This window comes from Hevea brasiliensis, chromosome 15 (genome assembly GCF_030052815.1).
Source record: "Hevea brasiliensis isolate MT/VB/25A 57/8 chromosome 15, ASM3005281v1, whole genome shotgun sequence".
In the NCBI taxonomy this organism is placed as follows: Eukaryota; Viridiplantae; Streptophyta; class Magnoliopsida; order Malpighiales; family Euphorbiaceae; genus Hevea; species Hevea brasiliensis.
In genome coordinates, this window is record NC_079507.1 from 76976813 (window position 1) to 77000045 (window position 23233).

Here is a 23233-nt window from a genome sequence, read left to right on the forward strand (position 1 = left end):
AATTAATTAATTTATATTTGATATAAATTGATTAGAAGAAGAGAAATAATTATTTTGGGTTGAGAACTCAAAATTAAGACACAAGGGCATTTTGGTCATTTCACAGGGTGACATGTGACACCATGAGATGGTGACATATGACACTACACATAAGCTTGCTAAATGTCTTGTAATCATATAAGATGATTAAAATTAATATTAAATATAGGTTTGACACTTGGCACAATGTGATTGGATCAATTAAACCTAGAACCAATCAGAAAATGACATGTGACAAGAGTTTTAAGTGGTGACCTAGCTATATAAGTGTTGTTATATAAAAAAAAATAACACAACCAGCTATTGCCTCCTTTGTGCCGCCACCCTTGTGGTTCCCATTCTCTCTTCATCTCTCATCTATTCCAAGAGATTAGCAAATAATCTCTTGAATTAAAAATACTAGAAATCACTTATAGTGTCCTGTTTACATCTTTAATCTCTTAAAAAGCAAAACTTGATTTTCTAATTAATAAAAAAAGTTTTAGAAGCTGTTCAAGGGCTGCCATAGGTGAACTTGGTGTGAACAACATTTGGTGTCCTAAAGACGCATCCCAAAGGTACAAATATGCTGCAGTGCATCAAGAGGTTAGTGTATTTGTTCTTGATTTAATCTAGGGTTCTAAAATTAATCTGATTAATTTTAAAATCTTAAATGGCAAATACAGATCCAAAAACATATTAAAAGAGTTTTAATATGTTGTTTATCATTGAAATCGAATAGATAAAAATAAATCTTGCATTATGCATGTGACCCTAGGTGAAAAATTTTGATTCAATAGTATAAATTTGTGTTTTTCATGCTTCCGCTCCTCCAATAGAAACTTGTGAAAAGTCAAGTGAGAGGCCTTGTAATGTGATCATGAATACATTGGTAATGTGATCATGAATACATTGTGTTTATTATGTAATCGTGATTACATCAAAATATGTAGTAAAAAAATATTGGGATAATCACCATTACATAATAAAAATATTTTACTTAACCAAACATGGTAATCAACAATGCAATGTAATCATGTTGATTACGGTGTTCCAAACGCCGCCTTAGAATCGTGAATTTTACCTTTTAGGCGAATTTTATAAGAAGGCAAATTGGTCCATTACATATATTGAAACTTTAGAACATGAATAAAACATCAAATTAAACCAAATTAACCACCCTAAGCATGAATACTATTGGAATAAGCCACTGCAAATTACAGTACACCATAAAAATAAATGGAAAGAGAAAGTAAATTTCAATTGTAATAAACGGTTTATATGTAACCGTATACTGTTGTAAGTAATCTGCATATCATTTTATGGCCGCTTGAATCTATAACATTACAAGTTTCAATAGTTTTATTTATTAAAAATGTCTTTCAATAGCTTTGAAAGATTATACTAAAACTCTCACATGGGAAAAATGTTTGTATCAATGATCTATTAAACCTATTTAGAAACTTAAGACTATGCCTTCGCAACATTACAAAAATAAAAAAATATGCATTCAGCACCTTGTTTGATGGGGTTGGGGGAGGGAAAGTTGTGCCCAACACGAACACATCCAAACTTTAAAAGCATTCATCCACCATTTTTAGGAAGAGCATTTTTAGTATACTAACGTTAATATTTCCTTTTAATGAAGTATCTAAGAATTTTCCGAAAGAAATGTACTACAATTGAAAGGAGCACAATGCATCCCATTGGTTGGAAAGAGCTTGGACTAGTTGACTTACTTGTTGGCGCTGATGAGACCATTTTTGAGCCATAGGGCACTCAGTTTCTATTGATGCTGCTAAAGTCTGAAGGTCCTTAGAATTTGCATGCCACTCCTGAGCAATAGTATCTGCCAAATTCTTATTAGAATAAGCCTCCTGCTTTAAAATATCAATCTCCTCATAAAGCATGTTAATCTGGGCCTGTAGCTTAAGAATTCTATTCCTCAGCTCTTGGTCTCTCTCTCTGGCTGCCTTGATCTTCTCTGTCAACTCTCTAGCTCTAGTAGTCTTGGAAACAAAGTTGTCCAAGTGATTAGTCAGAGAGGTTAGCTCAAGCTGATAGGCAGAGTAGGAAGTGATCAACTGGGGAATCTCTATCTGTAGCTTGTCCAACCTTTCTCGGACCTCCAATGTATGAGATGGACTTCTAAGTAGGATTTTGATGGCTCCTAATGCCACATCTCTTTGTTCTACACTCAGGTCAGGAAGTTTTATTGTTAGAATCTCCATCAGCTTGGTCTTTGCAGGCTCAACTTCCTCTGGGCTAGAAGGCTCTTCTAATGAAGTAAAGGATGGCACAACAGAAGTAAGATCCAAAAAGGACAAGTCCAATGACTCTAGAGGATTGTTGAATTGCTCCAAACTAGCATCCTCTAGAATGCAGAAAGGGGCCTGTATATGAAAAAATAAAAGAGTTAGTCACTAACAAAATAATAAAAGAGGAAAAATTAAGTAAAAAAGGACAAACCTGACCACTTGAAGAAGAAGCCTCACATTCAAGGGATGGAGCAAGGCTTTTGAAGACACAGCTTTGAGCATCAACTGTATTGAATGAGTGATTGTAAGAGGTTGAGTTAAGGAAATGATGATCCACAATAGTATCCATGAAAAGGGTCTCCTCTTGGGCCTCATGATCTTCACTATATCCACTCTCAACCTCATCCTCTTCTTCTATGCTCTCGTCCTTTCTCAACTTGTTGGATATACACATTTGGTTACTAGAGGATTGTTGAGTTCCTTGAGTGGTAAGGATCTTATCTTTCCCTTTGTTTTGCTCATTGGAATGTGGAGAAGAGACGATAACTGGATTTTTTTTTAGATTATAATAAGAGTTACAAAAAGAAACATCAAAACATAGTTGCATCTAAATAAAGAAAAGAGAGAAAAAAGATAGTTACATGGAGTTAGAATTGAACACGGAATATGAGAACCCAGGTAACCCATCCCCACCTTCTTCCAAGACAAGGAGCCAACTCCTTTTATGTCAGTCTGTAGTTTTTCATTATCTATCCCTTTCCCACTTCATCACGCTTGTTATTATCCCTCAATCATTAGAGAAAAGGGATTAAGCCAAGACTAAGCAATGGAAGGATGCCTTGGTAGTTCTGGGAGACTCAAAGGTGTGAAAACCAAAGATACTAATGATTCAGACCCATTCTTTTCCTCAAATTTCATCTTTTTTTCATTCTTTTCGTAAAATTTTTTTATGAATTTAGTTGTCCAAATAATGAAGTTTGGAACGCGTGAAACACCAACTAAAGTTTAATGATTTAAATTGTATTATAATTATGGGAACTGTAAGGGACAAAGACAACATGAATGACCTCAATACCAAAAAAAAGTACAGAAAAAGAGACACATTGGAGTGAAGATTTACCCTGTCGTTCTGTTCCTTCCGCATCAAATCTGCGCTTTCCATTGTCTTTCTCATCATTGTGATAGTCATCAAGATCTCTTCCAATACTAGTGCCTTCTGCTTTGTTGAAAGAAAACGTTAAGGACATCTTGCTAGGGTCATAAGAATAGCTAGGTTGCGTCACTGGGGGATTTTCTACCACATCACCAATGTACATTAATCGGATCAATATATATTTTAGCTTGTAGCTGATGCACACATTTTGCATAGTCATTTAGGTCTAATTTCACAATCATTTTATTTGATTATTAGTCATTTTTTAGCTAATTTCATTAGTTAATTAGTTAGTTTTTCATAGTTGTCAATTTTGCACTAATTTGTAATTTTTACTTTGTTTTGTAGGAAAAATGGTGTTTTTGAAGGACTAAAGAGAAATTTGTCATTGAGGAGTGTCTTCTACAGCAAAAAGATGCTAAAAGCAAGTTTTCAAGCTAAAATATGCATAGACCAAACTGTGCATAACTTGCCGCATAAGCTATGCAGTTCTGCATAAGGAGGAAGAACAACATTCGAGAACCGGTAAATGTGCATAAGGAGTGCATAGCTTATGCACATTCTCACCTCCCTTATGCAGATTCACGAAATTGTGCATAACCTATGCACCAAGTCATGCGACTTCGCATAAGTGACCCGAACCAGAAATCGCATAAGGGACTGCATAACTTATGCAGTCCACTTATGCAGTCCCATAAAGAGTTCATTAATGAGCTGGCAGAAGATTCCCTTAATGTATTCCTCCTAGAACATACTATTTTAGGGCTCCATGTCAGAAAAATGCTATATATAGTCCCATTTTCTCATTTTAGAGGGGGAGGCAAGGAGCAAAGAAAGAAAGGAGGAGGCTAAGCAGAATTTGAAGAGTCATTTCCACCTTCCACACCATTTTCAACTAAGATTTGCAGATTTCTTTCTTTCTTTACACTTTTCTACATTTCTAGTGTTTAATTCCTTACTTCTTAGCTTAGATTAAAGCTTTATTTCCATTTAAACTCATCATATCTTGTAAGCATTATGGATAGTGAGTAGTTTACTTTTGATTCTGGAGTAAGGGTTGTAATATTTGAGATATTTGTGGATTTTGATTGGGTAATCCATATTTTGTGGCCTTAATGAGTTTTATTCATTTCTTGTAAGCTTAATGACATGCTTAATGTAGGATCCCATTGAGTAATGTTCTTAATCCATGGTTGAAGCACCGAAAGGAGAAGGCCTTGTGATAGATAATCAGGAAATTGGACTTAATTAACTTAGACCTAGAAATAGGCTAAGGATTAAGAGGATTCACAGATTAATTAAGGAACTTAATGGGTCTTAATTAATTCTAACTCCACGAAAGTAGGATTAGTTTGATTAAGGCACTCTTTGTCTCACCCGAAAGGGAATTCAAAGGATTTAAGAATTAATCTCCTTAAAACTCATAAGTTTCATAAGATTGGACAACCAATTTAAAATCCCAAAATAGCTCGAATATGAAATCCCGAACTCCGGAATCAGCTTTTTACCATTGTTAATTTCTAATCGAATTTAATCATTTGCCAATTTAAATATTGCCATATTTGAACTTGCTTATTTCTATTTGATGCAATTTTAGTTTAATTAATACATTGTTGAATAGAATATTAATTTTGCACATTTAGATTTCATACTCCATTACCCATTAATTCATCATTTTAATCTCATAAATACTTCAATTTAGTCAACTCTTATATCGAAAATTCAATCATTAACACAACTCCTCGTGGGATCGATATTTTTCTATACTACTTGTACGACCCGTGCACTTGCGGTTGGGACGCATCAAGTTTTTGGCGCCGTTGCCTCCGAGGAGTTGTTTGTTTAAGATTGAATTCTTGATTATTTTAGTTGTTTTTAGTTTTATCTTTGTTATCTTTTCATTTTGTGTTTGTTTGTTCTTTTTCAGGTACCTTTAATCTTTTATGAGAAGAGCTAGAAGCTCAAGTGACACAACCTTACTGTTTAATCCTGAAATTGAGAAATTTTGTAAGGCCAACAAGAAAGAAACCAGAAGAAGGAAGGAAGTTTCGAGAGAGACTGAATTAGAAGCAAACATGGCTGATGAAAGAGTTAGAATTGGTGTTGGTAATGCTGGAAATGGTCAAAACAATGAAAATGAAGCCCAAGGTGAAGAAGTTGTTAATGCAAATGTGCCTAGGGGAAGTATGATGGATCATGCTTTTCCTCGTTTTGATGACTTGAGAGAGAGCATAGCAAGACCAAGAATTGATGCAAATAGTTACAAGATGGATTTTGGAGTTCTTCAAATGATCCAAAACTCTCAATTTGGAGGACATCCTTCTGAAAATCCACACACACACCTGAAGAAGTTTGCTATGATTTGCGACATGCAAAAACAACCTGGAGTATCTGATGATGCAGCAAGATTGAAGCTATTCCCATTCTCTTTGAAAGATAGAGCATTGGATTGGCTTGATTCTTTACCTCACAACTCCATTACAAATTGGGAGCAACTAACTGATGCATTTCTTGCACAATATTTTCCACCTGGAAAAACTCAAGAGTTGAGAATCAAATGACACTTTCGGACCAAGAGAAGATGAAACTCTCTATGAATCATGGATGAGATGGAAGGAATTAGAGAGATTATGCCCACATCACGCCATTCCAAAATGGATGATAAATCATAATTTCTAAACATATGTCTCTACTGCTATCAGTGGAATTATTGATGGTCTAAATTGATGATAATTTATTATAAAGCATGAAGATGTAGATTATGAGTTATTAGAGAAAATTTATAAGAATACTCATCTTTGGAGTAGTCCAAGAGGACCAGCTCAACTCGAGAAAAAGGCAAGTCTTTGGAATGTATGATCTTGATCCATTCAACATGATTAATGCAAAGTTTGATGCACTTACAAATGTCCTTGCTAAGAAAATGGAAGATTTGAGTATGTTGGTTAGTTCATCATCATCACCGAAGTTCACAACAAGTGGCTTATGCAGAGAAACAACCGGTGTGGAGTAGATTATGGAGAACAAGCGAGATATGTTGGTAATTATGGAAACAAGCAAATGGGGAATCCTTATTCTCAAACTTACAATCCAAATTGGAGGAATCATCCCAACTTTTCATGGGGCAATCAGCAAGGTCAAGTTCAAAATCGAATTTTCAACCACAATGAGTCAAGTTCCATATCGCAAAATAGGCAACCATTGCCCAATTTTCAGAAAAATATGAACCCTCCACCAAAAGCAGAAGAACGAAATTCCACCACTGAAGCCTTATTGCAACAGATTCTTGCCAACCAAAATAAGCATGATGAGGAGATGAGAGAGGTGAAAGCAAGGCTGGAACAAATGCAAACACACAATGAATCTTTGGAAAACCAGATTGCACAACAAGCATCTTCCTCAAGTGTCAAATCTTTTGGAAAGCTTCCAAGTCAACCAGAAAATCCAAGAGAGCATTGTCAAGCTATTACTTTAAGAAGTGGTAAAGTTATAAATGATGAGAAGAGTGAAAACAGTGAGAAGAGAGAAAATGAAAAAGGAACTGATGAGAGTGAAAAACAAGAGAGTGCAGAAAAATGTAAGGAGAAATTTGAAGAAAAAGAAGAGAAGTATATACCTCCTGAGCCCTACAAGCCACAACTTCCCTTTCCACAAAGATTTCACGAAGCCAAGCTTGATAGGCAATTTGGGAAGTTCTTAGAGATTTTGAAGAAACTTTACATAAATGTGCCTTTTGTTGATGCTCTTTCACAAATGCCCTCTTATGCAAAATTCTTGAAAGAAATTCTCTCAAACAAGAAAACTTGAAGATGATGAAAGCTGTAGCTTTGTGGAAGAATGTAGTGCTATCCTCCAAAGGAAACTTCCTCCAAAGCTTAAGGATCCAGGGAGTTTTTCAATTCCATGCCACATTGGAGAGTCTTGTTCTACAAAAGCTCTATGTGATTTAGGGGCCAGTGTTAGCCTTATGCCCCTTTCTATCTATGAGAAGCTCAACATGGGAGATCTAAAGCCAACCCATATTTCTCTTCAGTTAGCTGACAGAACAATCAAGTATCCTGAAGGGATTTTGGAGAATGTGCCCCTGAAGGTTGGAAAGTTCTATATACCTGTTGACTTTGTCATCTTGGACATGGAGGAAGATTCTAATATTCCAATTATCTTGGGGAGACCCTTTCTAGCTACAGCAGGAGCATTGATTGATGTGAAAGGAGAAAAGCTTACTCTTAGGGTTGGTGAAGAGCAATTAATTTTCAATATTAATAACTCTATGAAGAAGCATCATTCTGAAGCTGATACTTGCTTGAGAGTTGATATTATTGATGAGCTGGTTGAAGAACACTTCAGAAAGAAATATCCAGAAGATCCACTTGAAAATTGTTTGGTTCATGGAGGAGGCATAGACTATGACAACCCTCATGTAGCTGCATATACTCAACACTTAGAGGGAAGTCCACCATTCATTTCTGCTCCAGTTTTTCAACTCACACAAAAGGAAAAAGCAGAATTTAAGCAACCATCATTCAAGGAAGAAGATGCACCTAAGGTAGAACTTAAGCAACTTCCTTCTCAGCTCAGGTATGAATTTCTTGGCACTAATAACACTTATCCAGTAATTGTAAATGCAAATTTGAGTACTTTAGAGGCTGATAAGTTGTTAAGAGTGTTGAGAAAATTTAGGAAAGTTTTGGGATACACCATAGATGACATTAAGGGAATAAGCCCACATTTTTGCATGCATAGAATCAGTTTGGAAGAAAATTGTAAACCATCTATTGAACATCAAAGGAGGTTGAACCCAAATATGAAAGAAGTTGTTAAAAAGGAAATTTTGAAGTTGCTTGATGCAGGGATCATATATCCCATCTCAGACAGTACTTGGGTGAGCCCAGTACATGTTGTCCCAAAAAAGGGTGGAATGACAGTTGTCAAAAATGAAAATAATGAATTAATTCCCACTAGAACGATGACTAGTTGGCGAATGTGCATAGATTACAGAAAATTAAATGTTACCACTAGAAAAGATCACTTTCCACTTCCCTTCATTGATCAAATGTTGGAAAGACTAGCTAGGCATTCTTACTTTTGCTATTTAGATGGATATTCAGGTTTTTTTCAAATCCCTATCCATCAAATGATCAAGAGAAAACCACTTTTACTTGTCCATATGGAACCTTTGCTTATAGAAGGATGCCATTTGGGTTGTGTAATGCACCAGCCACTTTTCAGAGGTGCATGATGGCAATCTTCTCAGATTTCATTGAAGACATAATGGAGGTTTTTATTGACTATTTTTAGTATTATGGATCTTCTTTTGATATATGCTTAGCTAACCTTTCTAAAATTTTGCAGCGATGTGCAGATACTGACCTTGTGTTAAACTGGGAAAAGTGTCATTTCATGGTTCAGGAAGGGATAGTGCTTGGACATTTGGTGTCTAACAGAGGAATAGAGGTTGATAAAGCCAAAGTTGAAGTGATAGAGAAGATGGCTCCTCCTACCAATGTCAAGGGAATTCAAGTTTCCTAGGACATGCAGGGTTCTCTGACGCTTTATTAAGGATTTTTCTAAAATAGCTAAACCTTTGTCTAATTTGTTAAGTAATGACACACCATTTGAATTTGACCAAGAGTGTTTGGATGCCTTTTGCGAGTTGAAGCAAGCTCTCATCATCGCACCAATCATGCAACCACGATTGGAGCCTACCTTTTGAAATTATGTGTGATGCTAGCAACTATGCAATTGGGGCTATTCTTGGTCAAAGAAAGGACAAAAAGGCTTATGCTATTTATTATGCTAGTAGAACACTGGATGAGGCTCAAACAAATTATGCAACAACTGAAAAGGAATTTTTGGCAATTGTCTTTGCATTGAAAAAGTTCAGACCTTACATTATTGACTCAAAGGTGGTTATATTTTGGATCATGCGACCATCGTGTATTTGCTCAGTAAAAGGAGGCCAAACCGAGGCTCATTAGGTGGATTCTGATGCTACAAGAATTTGATTTAGAGATTAGAGATAAGAAAGGAGCTGAAAATGTAGTTGCTGATAATCTTAGTAGGTTGAAATTGGATGGTGAAGAATTGGATGAAATCCCTATTGATGAGTTTTTCTTGGATGAACAACTTTTCTCTCTTGTTGCTAAACTACCTTGGTATGCAGACTTTGTGAATTATTTATCTTGTGGAGTTTTACCTCTAGGTATAACATGGCAACAAAAGAAAAAGTTTCTGCATGAAGTGAAGTTTTATAGATGGGATGATCCTTTACTCTTTAGGAGATGTTGTGATGGTCTAATTAGAAGATGTATTCCTGAAGAGGAAATCCAGTATTTTGCATCATTGCCATGCTTCTGATTATGGAGGACATTTTGGCATCTCTAAGACAGCTAGTAAAATTTTGCAAGCTGGTTTCTTTTGGCCAAATCTTTTTAAGGATGTGAGGAAATTTGTGTTGGATTGTGATAAATGTCAAAGGAGTGGAAATTTGTCAAAAGGAGATCAAATGCCCCTAAATAATATTCTTGAAGTGGAATTATTTGATGTTTGGGGAATAGATTTTATGGGGCCATTCCCTCCTTCATATGGTAATAGATACATCTTAGTTGGGGTTGACTATGTGTCAAAGTGGGTGGAAGCTATTGCAACTCCAACTAATGATGCTAGAGTGGTAGTAAAATTTTTGAAAAAATTTGTCTTGAGCAGATTTGGAGCTCCTAGGGCTATAATTAGTGATGGGGGTTCCCATTTTTGTAATAAGCAATTTGAGAGCTTAATGAGGAAGTATGGTGTAGTGCACAAGATAGCTACCCCATACCATCCTCAAACTTCAGGACAAGTTGAAATTTCTAACAGAGAGCTCAAGCATATTTTGGAGAAAACAGTGAACAATTCTAGGAAAGATTGGTCTATCAAACTAGATGATGCTTTATGGGCATATAGGATCGCCTACAAAACCCCTATAGGAACTACTCCCTTTAGGTTGGTGTATAGTAAGTCTTGTCATTTACACGTGGAGCTAGAACATAGAGCATATTGGGCCATTCGGACCTTGAATTTTGATCTTAAGCAATTTGGTGAGAAAAGGTTGTTACAACTTAATGAGCTTGAGGAATTGAGGATGGATGCTTATGAAAGTGCCCGTATTTACAAAGAAAGAACTAAAGTTTGGCATGATAAGCATCCGAGGAAAAAGGAATTCAAAGAAGGTGATTCAGTTTTGTTGTTCAACTCAAGATTGAAATTGTTCCTGGAAAACTCAAGTCAAGGTGGACTGGTCCATATAGAGTTTCTAAGGTTTTCCCTTATGGAGCAATAGAAATTTGGAGTGAAAAATCAGGAATTTTAAGGTCAATGGGCATAGATTGAAGCATTACATAACGGAGACCCAATACTAGGAGCAAGGCTGTTACAAGCTCTCCAATCCCTCACCTCTTTTCAAATGAAATTCATGAAAAGTCCACTAAGGACTATAAATTAGCCCTCTTGGGAGGCATCCCAAGTCCTTTTATTTTGCTTTTGTTGATTTACTTTCATTTTCATTAATTTTGTTTTTATCTTAAAACTCCCCAAAATAAAATTTAGACATTGTTAAATCTAGACCCTTGTAGATCTAAAACAATGAAGAAACGCTGGAGAACTGATGGGGAAGTAATTCTTAACTTGTAAAATTTTGTCCTTCAAAAGAATCGATAAGCTTTTCTTTGCATAATCTGTCTGGGAGCTGCAATCTAGTTCATGCAGAGGAAAAATAAAATCTGCAGTAAAAAAGGGTGTCTGCAGCAAATGGCTCATGTTTTTGATGAGGTTGGATGTATTTAAATGGAGGAAGGTTAGTGAATCAGAAAAGCTACAATCTGGTTATTGCAGAGGAAAAGTATCTTCTGTAGAGCAGAAAAATAGAATCTGCAGCAGATCACTTGTGTTTTTGGTGAGGTTGGGTGGGTAATTTTCTAATATTTGTGCTTATAATGATATTATGGTGGTAAGTTGGTCATTTTTGCAGTTTTGAACTTCTTTGGGGTTATAGGATACAAGGTAGAAATGTTGCATTTTCTTGACAAATCTTGGAGATTTCATTTCTCATTTGTGGTTAGATGCAACTTCATGCAAATTTTATGGAGTTTTATGTGCTAAATGTTGATTTGCAGAATTTGAGTCAAAATGGCATAGCTCTCAAAGGTCTTTTATGTAGGATCCATTTTTACATGCTTGTGTGATGCACTTTTTATGAACTTTGAATATATTTATGTGTTTTTGATGAAAATTTCTCATGGTTTGTGCTTCATAGAATTATATTTCATCATTCCAGGGTATCTTTCACACTTGCAATCCATGTTCTATTGCATTCTTGATCTTGTTGAATTTGTGCATAAGCAACTGCATAGCTTATGCAATCCTGCATGACCAAAATTCTTGCCATTTTTCACCTTTATTGCAAGTGCATAAGCAGAGTGCATAGCTTATGCAACTCTGCATAACCTCATTTTGTCAAATTTCATATCTGTCAAAACTTGCATAAGGTGAGTGCATGACTTATGCACATTTGCATAACTTCAAATCCTTCATTTTCTCTCTCTGCCGAAGTTTGCATAAGGAAGGTGCATAAGCTATGCATACGCATAACCAAAAATCAAAGCTCCAGTGCTGAAGGTTGCATAAGCAGAGTGCATAACCTATGCACTTCTGCATGACTAGAAACCCAGAAAAAAATCAACCTTGCCGAGGGATGCATAAGGAAGGTGCATAAGTTATGCACTTCTGCATAACCAAGATCTCCAAAAATCAATTCAGCCGAAGAGTGCATAAGCAATGTGCATAGCCTATGCACTTCTGCATAACCAAAATTCTGAATTTCAAAACCTACCGCAGAGTGCATAAGCAGAGTGCATAGCTTATGCACTTCTGCATCACCACCAACCAAAATTCAAAAAAATTGCCGCAGAGTGCATAAGCAGAGTGCATAGCTTATGCACATCTGCATGACCCAAGTTTCTGAAAAACCATTCTTGCCGAGAGATGCATAAGGGGAGTGCATAACTTATGCACTCCCGCATGACTTCGCTCCTCACCATTTCAGGGTCACCGAAACATGCATAAGGACAGTGCATAACCTATGCACTTGTGCATAAGCACTTTTCTGAAATATAAATCCTTTTGAAACACGCACAGGTTATGCATAAATCATTTTCCCCTTATGCAGTCTCCTACAACCCGATTCAAATTCATTTTCAGCAAAGACCATTCCCACCACCTCCACTTCCCGACTCTTGAACCCCACGACCGCCCTTCAACCTTCATTCTTTCCGGCATTCTCGCCGTCTCTCTCCCATCTTCTCCATCAGCGCTCTCATCACGAAACCCTAAATCCCCCTACATTTTCATTTCCCCTATCTCTTCTCCAATCGACCATGGATTCCCCTCCACATTCCCGCCCCGCCTCTCCTCTTGATGTCTCTCCATTGTCTTCGATACATCCCCCTTCCAATCCTCCACCACAAACGACACCACCACCACCTCCATCAACAACATACAAACGCAAAATCTGATCCAAATCCGTGCGACCCAATGTCCTCTGCTCCTCCTCTGTCCAAACGCAAAGACCCACCCACCCCATTTTCGGAGCCACCTCCTAAAAAGCCAAAAGCTCCAGCCTCTACACCTTCTTCCAGCAAAAAGACAATTTCAGCAACCCCATTTGTATCAAAGCTACCCTGGCCTCTCCCTGATACAATTCAAAAAGCCGCTTTCAAAAGACTCAAAGATAGAAGGGTACAACCTACTAGGTATATATCTGTTGATGCTCTACAATCTATGGGTTTATTTGATAATGTAGTTGCATTTCTTGACGGTATGGGTTGGACAGAATTTGTGCATAAGCAAGAGGTAGTTTATCCAATTCTAGTTTTGGAGTTTATTTCTTCATTCTCTGCTACCCTCAACTTGCATGATGTAGACCATAAGCCAATTATGACATTTAGATGCTTGGGGCAAAATAGAGAGCTGTCATTGGATCAATTTCATAGCATTTTTGGTTTTACAATTGATGGGTTCTTTAGAGTGCCACATACTGGAGTAGAGGTAGCCAATAAGGGCATCTGGAATCCTGCCCAATTTTGGAGAATCATAACAAACCAACCCCAAACCTTCTCTGCTGGTAGGTCCAAAACATCCCAAATCCTTGACCCTGCACTTAGGTTTATTCATAGGTTGATGGCTAGCACCATATTGGGCAGAGGGACTAGTTCTGGTGCTGTGGGCAAATCTGAACTATTTATGTTATGGTGTGCATTTCACAAAGTTAAGGTGTCTCCAGGTTACTTCTTTTGCGAACATGTGCTGCATATTGCCACCAAATCCATTGGTGACATTGTTTTGGGTGGACTCATTACTGTCATAGCCAAGCATTTTGGCTTTAATCCTGCAGAGCACTCAATCCCAGCACTTGAGGACACTTCCTATTTTGATACTGCACACTTAACCAAAACAGGGTTCCATTTATCATATTTTGATGATACTGGCCACCCTGCAGCAGAAACTGAGCCTATTGCACAACCAGAAACCCAACCTTTCACACCAGTCCCACAGCACCCTACTACCCTTATGCACCTTACCTATGCACATGTTCTGGACAGCACTTAACTCTGCATAACCTGTGCAGCCTCTTATGCATCCCTTTAACTTGAATTCTCATACCAGGTAACTCTTTCTTTTTGTTCTTATTTTTACAATTCCTGGTCAATATTATTTGCTTTGAGTTTTGGATATCTACTGTTTGAGACATTGAGGACAATGTCTAATTTTGAGTTTGGGGGTGCACATTTTGATTTTTAGCTTTATTTTTCACATTTTGAGTATAAGAGCATCTCATCCCATTTCATTTACATATATTGTAAATATTTTACATATACATCAATACATACATATTCATTACACATTTACACACACATTATACATCACTTAGAAATTGTACAAATTGCATACAAATAGGCTTCCTCCATTTAGTTCATGTATTACTCATTTTAGGAATCATACACCATGCATTAAAATCTTTTGCCAAATCCCTTGAGTATTGAAAATGTGCCTATGAAAGTGATTTGACTCACCCTTTAGTTGGGTTTGTGGATTGAAAGTTTCCTAAGAGGTGCAAAGTTTTGAAGTGTCTATCCCTTGCCTATATCTTCTTAGCCAAAAAGCCACCCAACTAGTCCTTTAGAGATTGGAGTGTTTAGAGGGAGTTATTGGATATAAGGTAGTCAAATGATGTCTCACCAATCCTAGAACAAATTTTCTAAACCTTTCAAGGCGAAATATCAGCTTATACTTGAAAAGAGAGATGATTAGGCATTTTTTGATTTAAACCTTCTCATTTTAAACCTTTGGCCCTTTTTCCTAATTAAAATTGACCTTTGAAAACCCCTTTGAGCCTTTTTATCCCTAATTTTTCTTGAAATCCTTATTGCTACCTAGCCAATGAACCAAACACTCCAACCCTTTTCATGAGAATAATTATTCATAATATTAGGTACATAAAAAAAAAAAATACAATAAAAGGGAGAAGAAATACTTGTCACCTTGTAAAAGTGCTAGTATATGTGCTTTTCACTATTGCCATTCAAAATGAAAGAAATCCACCCAAAGTATCAAAAGAAATGAGTTTGGGGGTGGCATTTTTAGGGACAATCATCAAAAGAAAATGCAAAATACAAGTTAAAGTATCAAAATGTCCCTCCATTTTTATGTGTTTTGTAAACTATGCTAGCACTTGACAATTCTCATTGTGTATTCTTCTCTCCCATATATATAAAAAAATACATATATATATATAATAAAGTGTACCTTATGTTTAAAAATTGAAAATATTCTCATGCTTTGAATACTTTTTACCCATCTTTCTTCTTAGCCTCATTTTAAACCCCATGGCCTCATTACATCCCTAAAAAGACCTTTGATCTCTTGATAGTACTTGCTACATTAGTGGAGATAGGAGTAGGGAATTTGCCTATGGGATTGGAAAACTATTCATCTATTCATTCAATTCTATCATTCCATGTTGAGACACTTTGACTATTGATTGTTCTAGAATTCCTTTTGAGCATGACTCTCTCTCTTTTGATTGGTTGGTTTGGGGATTTTGAATGATAATTGACTTGATGGCTAAGCGGTGAAAGCTTGGATAAGCATTAGATTCTTTGCATTTTGAAGGATGGGTATATGGATTGTTAGTATGGCTAAAGGTGTGTTTAGTTACTTTAATAGGTAATTTTCATAGCTCTTTGGATAAGGCACCCCTAAAAATTTTGCATTACATTTTAAAGTTTGCTTGAGGACAAGCAAAAGCTTGAGTTTGGGGGTATTTGATGCACACATTTTGCATAGTCATTTAGGTCTAATTTCACAATCATTTTATTTGATTATTAGTCATTTTTTAGCTAATTTCATTAGTTAATTAGTTAGTTTTTCATAGTTGTCAATTTTGCACTAATTTGTAATTTTTACTTTGTTTTGTAGGAAAAATGGTGTTTTTGAAGGACTAAAGAGAATTTTGCCATTGAGGAGTGTCTTCTACAGCAAAAAGATGCCAAAAGCAAGTTTTCAAGCTAAAATATGCATAGACCAAACTGTGCATAACTTGCCGCATAAGCTATGCAGTTCTGCATAAGGAGGAAGAACACTGCTCCGAACCGGCGAAATGTGCATAAGGAGATCTGCATAGCTTATGCACATTCTCACCTCCCTTATGCGATTCACGAAATTGTGCATAACCTATGCACCAAGTCATGCGACTTAGCATAAGTGACCCAGACTGAAATCGCATAAGGGATGCATAACTTATGCGATCCACTTATGCTGATCCCATAAAGAGTTCATTAATGAGCTGGCAGAAGATTCCCTTAATGTATTCCTCCTAGAACATACTATTTTAGGGCTCCATGTCAGAAAAATGCTATATATAGTCCCATTTTCTCATTTTAGAGGGAGGCAAGGAGCAAAGAAAGAAAGGAGGAGGCTAAGCAGAATTTGAAGAGTCATTTCCACCTTCCACACCATTTTCAACTAAGATTTGCAGATTTCTTTCTTTCTTTACACTTTTCTACATTTCTAGTGTTTAATTCCTTACTTCTTAGCTTAGATTAAAGCTTTATTTCCATTTAAACTCATCATATCTTGTAAGCATTATGGATAGTGAGTAGTTTACTTTTGATTCTGGAGTAAGGGTTGTAATATTTGAGATATTTGTGGATTTTGATTGGGTAATCCATATTTTGTGGCCTTAATGAGTTTTATTCATTTCTTGTAAGCTTAATGACATGCTTAATGTAGGATCCCATTGAGTAATGTTCTTAATCCATGGTTGAAGCACCGAAAGGAGAAGGCCTTGTGATAGATAATCAGGAAATTGGACTTAATTAACTTAGACCTAGAAATAGGCTAAGGATTAAGAGGATTCACAGATTAATTAAGGAACTTAATGGGTCTTAATTAATTCTAACTCCACGAAAGTAGGATTAGTTTGATTAAGGCACTCTTTGTCTCACCCGAAAGGGAATTCAAAGGATTTAAGAATTAATCTCCTTAAAACTCATAAGTTTCATAAGATTGGACAACCAATTTAAAATCCCAAAATAGCTCGAATATGAAATCCCGAACTCCGGAATCAGCTTTTTACCATTGTTAATTTCTAATCGAATTTAATCATTTGCCAATTTAAATATTGCCATATTTGAACTTGCTTATTTCTATTTGATGCAATTTTAGTTTAATTAATACATTGTTGAATAGAATATTAATTTTGCACATTTAGATTTCATACTCCATTACCCATTAATTCATCATTTTAATCTCATAAATACTTCAATTTAGTCAACTCTTATATCGAAAATTCAATCATTAACACAACTCCTCGTGGGATCGATATTTTTCTATACTACTTGTACGACCCGTGCACTTGCGGTTGGGACGCATCAGTAGCAAGGCTTGGCACATGAAGTTTCAAGATATGCATCAAATGTGGCCTTATTCCATTCAGATTCATACAACCAATCATCACTTACCAGTTGAGTTTCAGATGTGAAGTAGGAAGATCCATACTCAAACGGCAAATGTCTAAGCTGTATTGATACTCGTTTGCTTTCACCACAAGCACTATTGAATTGGCATTCCCACCTACTGTAAAAATAATCATCACTCCCATTGCTGTCCTCAAGCGAAAGGATAGCAAGTACAGTGAAACCCACGAACTCATCTCTAAGCCAATTTTGAGGCAGCTGAATAGTAATTGAAGATCCTTCACTTTGATGGTAGCAACCAAAACTTCCTAATGGAAAGGTACTTATCTGCACCATACATGAAAAACTTGAGTTTGTTGAGTTTGGATATATACATATGTGCGTGTATGTTTATGTGTATGTGCGAAGGAGAGTACCTCCTTGGGAAAGAGTAAAGCAGCTCCCACAAATTGTATTCTCTGATATATTACATGCCAAAAATCTGCAATCTTCTCCTGTTCCAATCTTGAGTGATTAAAGAATGGAAAGCTATCATGATGACAGATACCTATACTATGTCTTTCCAATTCCCCTTGGTTATCTACTTTTGCATATCCTTGCAATTGTGGAAGTCTCGTCCGTTTGATTAAATCAAGTTCTTCAGGCCATATAGATGCCCTCTGGAAATTGTTTTCATCCCAAGTGCACGTAATTTCTATAATATAAATGCATGTTTCAGTTATTTTCCATTTATAAGCGAAGTTTACTTGAGAAATGTCACTTGGGATATTTCCATGGTGCAATGCAGTTGCTGAAGATTCTCCTTCGAAGATAGTTCCAGTGAATTCTAAATATTCTATATCGCCAACTTCTGGAAACTTCTCATGATTCGAGCAGCCAAGAAGGTCAATACACTTGATAGATCTTCGACATGGAACACTTGTAATCTTTCTACAGTGCCGGAAATTCATGTCAACAAGCTTGTCAAGATTTGCAATAGATGCAGGCACCTCCGTCAAACATACACTGTCTTGGCAATTAATCTTCTCAAGATTTGAGAGCCCTGATAAGTCTGGCAATTCAATCAAATTTTTACAACCATCCAGAATGATGGCTTTCAAATTTGAAAGATCCTGTTACATTAAATAACAATCATCATATGCCAAAAAACCATTTGAATTTTGCAGTCACATAAAGGGGAAAATTATTCGAAAGAATACCTGTATTCCAGTCCAAAGTCGTTCAATTTGGCTTTCAGACATGTCTAATACATCAGGGTTGTCAGGATGAAAATTTGATGGCAAAGATTTCAAAGGATAGAAATTCCATTGGAAATGTCTTAGCTCATCAGGGAGGGATTCCAAGCCTTGAGGCAAATGTATATCATGTTCGCAGCCATAACCACACAAGATGAGCAGTTTGATTTGCTTCATCTTGGCAAAAGCTGTAGGAGATAAGCATAATCCACTTAGTTTTGACTTGTCTAAGAGCATGGCTTCAATTGCTTCACTTGCCTATAATACCAAAGGGACCAAATAACAATTTAGTCTTCTTATTAAAAAAAAAAAGTGTCAAATAATGCTACACTTCATAAAGATAAACAAGTGGACTAAAACGCAAAGTCAACACTTATAGCTCTTACAGTATTTTTGGTCAACACATGACAAATATCCTCGTAATCCCATAATCTACTTCGTTTGCCTGGTTCTTTCAAGGATTCTTCACGAACAATTTGTCTACCCATTTCTTGTACCAAATCATGCATCTCTACCATGTTGTTCGAAATGTCAACAAGACACTTATCAGCAAGGACTCTTAAGTTAATTGAAGTATGAAAACCACAAGCGTCCAGTAGTTTTTCTGCATCAAATATGGACACCCCTTTAAGGAAACATGCCATATGAAGAAATGTTTGTTGCTCATCAAAGTCAAGCCCTTGGTAACTTGTTTTTAGCACATCTTGTATCTTCACGTGAGGAGTTTTCTCAAGTTTACTCAATGCACTTTCCCATTCTATCTTGCTCTTTCTATACAAAAATACACCAAGAACTTTCAGACCTAAAGGGACGCCTTCAACGTAACTTATTACTTTCTTTGATAGTCCCATCATATCTCCCTCAGGCTGTCTTTCTTTAAAGGCACACAAACTGAAAAGCTCAAGACTTTCCTGGTGAGTTAGTGCTTGAACCTTATATGTTTCATCAACTCCATCTTGAAACACTTGTTTATCTCTGCTTGTTATGATGATTCTACTTCCAGCACCAAACCAAGTATGCTTTCCAGCTAAAGCTTCTACTTGTTCAAATGTGTCTACGTCATCAAGAACAATAAGAGCCCTTACATGGCGAAGCTGCTTCCTCACAAAAGTTGGTCTCGAGTTTGACGTGCTCATGCTTGTATTTCCTTCATTCAATACATTAACAAGAATTTCATCTCGTAATTTTGTTAAACCATGTTTTGTTGATTCTTCTCTAACATTTTCAACAAAGCAACATCCTTCAAAATGAGAATAGCTTTTGTCAAATATAACTCTAGCAATAGTTGTCTTTCCGATACCACCCATTCCCCAAAGGCCGACAATTCTAATGTCTGGTGTCCCAATTTGCAATAATGATTCCACATTTTCAATTTGTGATTGTATTCCAACCAGGTCCTCTACATAATCTAAGCATGGATGTCCCAATTTTTTCAAAATATCCTTTACAATTTCTTCAACGAGTATGGACTCTGGCCTGACAAATAAAGAATTAAACATAATCAACATCAATAATTTTAAGCACAATAATAATAGTAATCAAAGAAAAAAATTCATACGAAGGTATTAAAACTTTATAAAATTAGCCAATAAGTTTTTAACTTTTATTTGGTGTTATCAAGTGAAATTTTATTCCAGAATTATATGCTATAAATAAATAATATTTTTAATTCATATAATTGATAAAATGAGGATAATTCTGAAATGAAAGGCTGAAAATATCCTAATATAATATTGAAATATCTTGTGTCAATAAAAGTCTGAAAATTGCCTGCAAGAAGGTACTAACAAGTTTAGTTTGCTAAGACCTTTTGGTTTGATGTCATTTACCCTCCCCCAATTTAGAGGTTTTGGAATCAAATTTAGGTGCATGTGTGTTTGTGGCGTGTGAGATGTGAACAAATCCAGTAAAAAAGAATAGTTTAGTCTGTACCCGTGTTTTGAATATAAGTGATAAGAGCTCAATACATATAAAAATAAGAATAATATAACAAATTAAATTAAAAATTCATTTTCTTTCAATAAAAATCAACTTCAATAAACCATCCTATTGAGTTTGTTAAACACATAAAGATTTAAATGATGAAATGAAGACAAATTAGAAAAGAAAAACATTCATTCATACCCAGTGTTTTTTGAATCCCATCCACATAAATAGGCAGCTTCATTCAAAGAGGTCCTCCACTCTTGGATCTTGTTCTTATCCACCTTCACATCTTCTTCATATTTTTTAAAAGCTTCTCCAAAACTTCTGGTTTGATGTTTTACGTCAGCTGGATCAACTTTGTAGAAAATAGGCAAAACCTTTTGCTTGCCTTGTTTCTTGCGTTTCATACATTCTACCAGCTCATTTAAGCACCATCGCGAATCTGCATACTTTTCAGAGAATATGATCACAGAGATGCTTGATTCCCTAATTGCTTCAACAAGTGATTGCTCCAGCTCTTCTCCTCTATCGATTCTATAGTCTATGAAAGTCCGAATTCCTCGACGAACCAAAGCTGTGTGGAGATGGCTGGTGAAGTTGTCACGGGTGTCTCCCCTGAAACTTAGGAATACGTCATATTTTCCTGAATCGACTGAAGAAGAAGAAGAAGAAGATGCAGCCATAGTGATGCTCCACAAAACAACCGAGAAATGATGCCTTTTATAATTAGCAAAGTAAATAACAGTTCTGACCCAGTTAATAATTATAGGGGGAAGATTCGCTGCAATCTTCATTGGCAGACAAAAGGCAAAAATAGCCGCGTAGAAAAATGTATTAGATATTATTTAAAATAATGTGAAACACATTTAAGTGTATTTTTTAAATGAATAACTTACCGAAAAACTCTTTAATACAAGGTTCGAAGTATCAATCCGAGATAGGCTGAGTAGAAGGGGTTCGGTCACCTAAAGTAAGTTTCTGGGCCCCATTCGGTCCCCATTTTGTCGCTTGATAGTACCCTGAAGAGATTAGTCTCAGATCGTTGGTTTTATGTAGGACTGAGTGTGAGGTTTCTCCTTAATTAGGATTTAGAATTTAGAGTTTAAGATTTAGGATTTGGGGGTTTAGAGTTTGGGGTTTAGAGATTTAGGGTTTAGGATTTAAGATTTGGGATTTAGAATTTAAGGTTTAGGGTTTGGGAGTTTGGATTTTAGGATTTTAGAATTTAGAGTTTTGAGTTTGGAGTTTCGGGTTTGAGGTTTGAAGTTTCGGGTTTCGGGTTTGGAATCTAGGGTTTGGGATTTGGGGATCAGGGTGATTTAATTAATTAGTTAAAGAGTTCAATTGATTAATTAAATATGTTTGGTTTGTAATTAGATTGTAAAGTCCCTAGCATGGCTTGAAATCAAATCTAGGTTATTGGATAATAATATAAGTTAAATTTATATTTAAAGTGTTTAAATATAAATTTAATTATGAGAAATTAATTAATAGAGATTAATTAATTAATTTATATTTGATATAAATTGATTAGAAGAGGAGAAATAATTATTTTGGGTTGAGAACTCAAAATTACAATACAAGGGTAATTTGGTCATTTCACAGGGTGATATATGGCACTATGAAATGGTGACACATAGCATCATGGTTTGTCATTTGTCTTCTCATCATGCAAGATAATCAAAGTCAAGATTAAGTCTAGCTTTGGCACTTGGCTTAATGTGATTAGCTCAATTAAAATTAAGATGCAATCAGAAGATGACATGTGGCAAGAGTTTTAAGTGAAGACCTCATTATAAAAATGAAAGAATGAAAGAATAAACATACTATTTTGATTTTTATCTCAAAGTTGCCACCACCTCTATGCCTTCTTCCTCTCTTCTTCTTCATCTCTCATCAATTCAAAGAGAATTACCAATATTTTCTTGAATTAAAATTGCTAGAAATTGTTTCTAGTGTTCTGTATACATCTATAACATCTCTAAAGGCAAAACCTTAATTTCTTATTGATTGGAAAGGCTTGAGAAGCTGTTCAAGGGGCTGCCATTGGTGATCTTAGTGTGGACAAGCTAGAGGGACAATATTTGGGGTCTTAGGTGCTTCACAAATGTACCAATCACAGCTACAATGCATCAAAAAGTTAGTGCATATATTCTTGTATCAATCTAGGGTTCTAATGAATTAATTTATTAATTCTAAAATTTTAAATGGCAAATGTAGATCCTAATACATATTAAAAGTGTTTTAATATGCAATTAAACATTGAAATCAATTAGGTAAATAATGAATCTTGCATGATGCATGAGACCCTAAAAGAAAATTTTTGAATTCAATATTCTAATCTGATAATTTTCATGCTTCTACTCCTTCAATTGGTATCAAAGCCACTATATTTGTCATTTAGATTATTGATTATATGATTTAATTGTGTGATTTAATTATGAGATGATTGATTCATTGCTGATTGCAAAGAATATGTGGCGGCCAGAAGATGAACACCATTGGTGCATCCAACCATGCGCATGGTTTTGGACTTGAATGTGGGCTTGGTTTCAAGGCCCATAAATAGGCCCATGACTAATTAAAGTGTTTAATTAGGAGTTTTAATCACATAATTAAATTTTAATTCAAATC

At 35.8% G+C, this 23233-nt stretch overlaps 1 protein-coding gene and 1 non-coding gene across 2 annotated transcripts; both read right to left on the minus strand.

Annotated features, from left to right (window-relative positions):
- Nucleotides 1-1591: 1591 nt before the first annotated feature.
- On the minus strand, nucleotides 1592-21423 carry LOC110660124 (disease resistance-like protein DSC2). Its single transcript, XM_021818312.2, has 8 exons — nucleotides 20798-21423; nucleotides 19060-20149; nucleotides 18638-18931; nucleotides 17855-18550; nucleotides 17397-17765; nucleotides 3397-3619; nucleotides 2488-2822; nucleotides 1592-2411 (listed from the first exon to the last, which is right to left on the minus strand). The coding sequence occupies exons 1-8, from the start codon at nucleotides 21391-21393 to the stop codon at nucleotides 1695-1697; spliced, it is 4320 nt and encodes a 1439-aa protein (XP_021674004.2). The 5' UTR covers nucleotides 21394-21423; the 3' UTR covers nucleotides 1592-1694.
- On the minus strand, nucleotides 5972-6077 carry LOC131174192 (small nucleolar RNA R71). Its single transcript, XR_009144440.1, has one exon. It is a non-coding gene; the product is annotated as a small nucleolar RNA R71 (small nucleolar RNA).
- Nucleotides 21424-23233: the final 1810 nt, after the last annotated feature.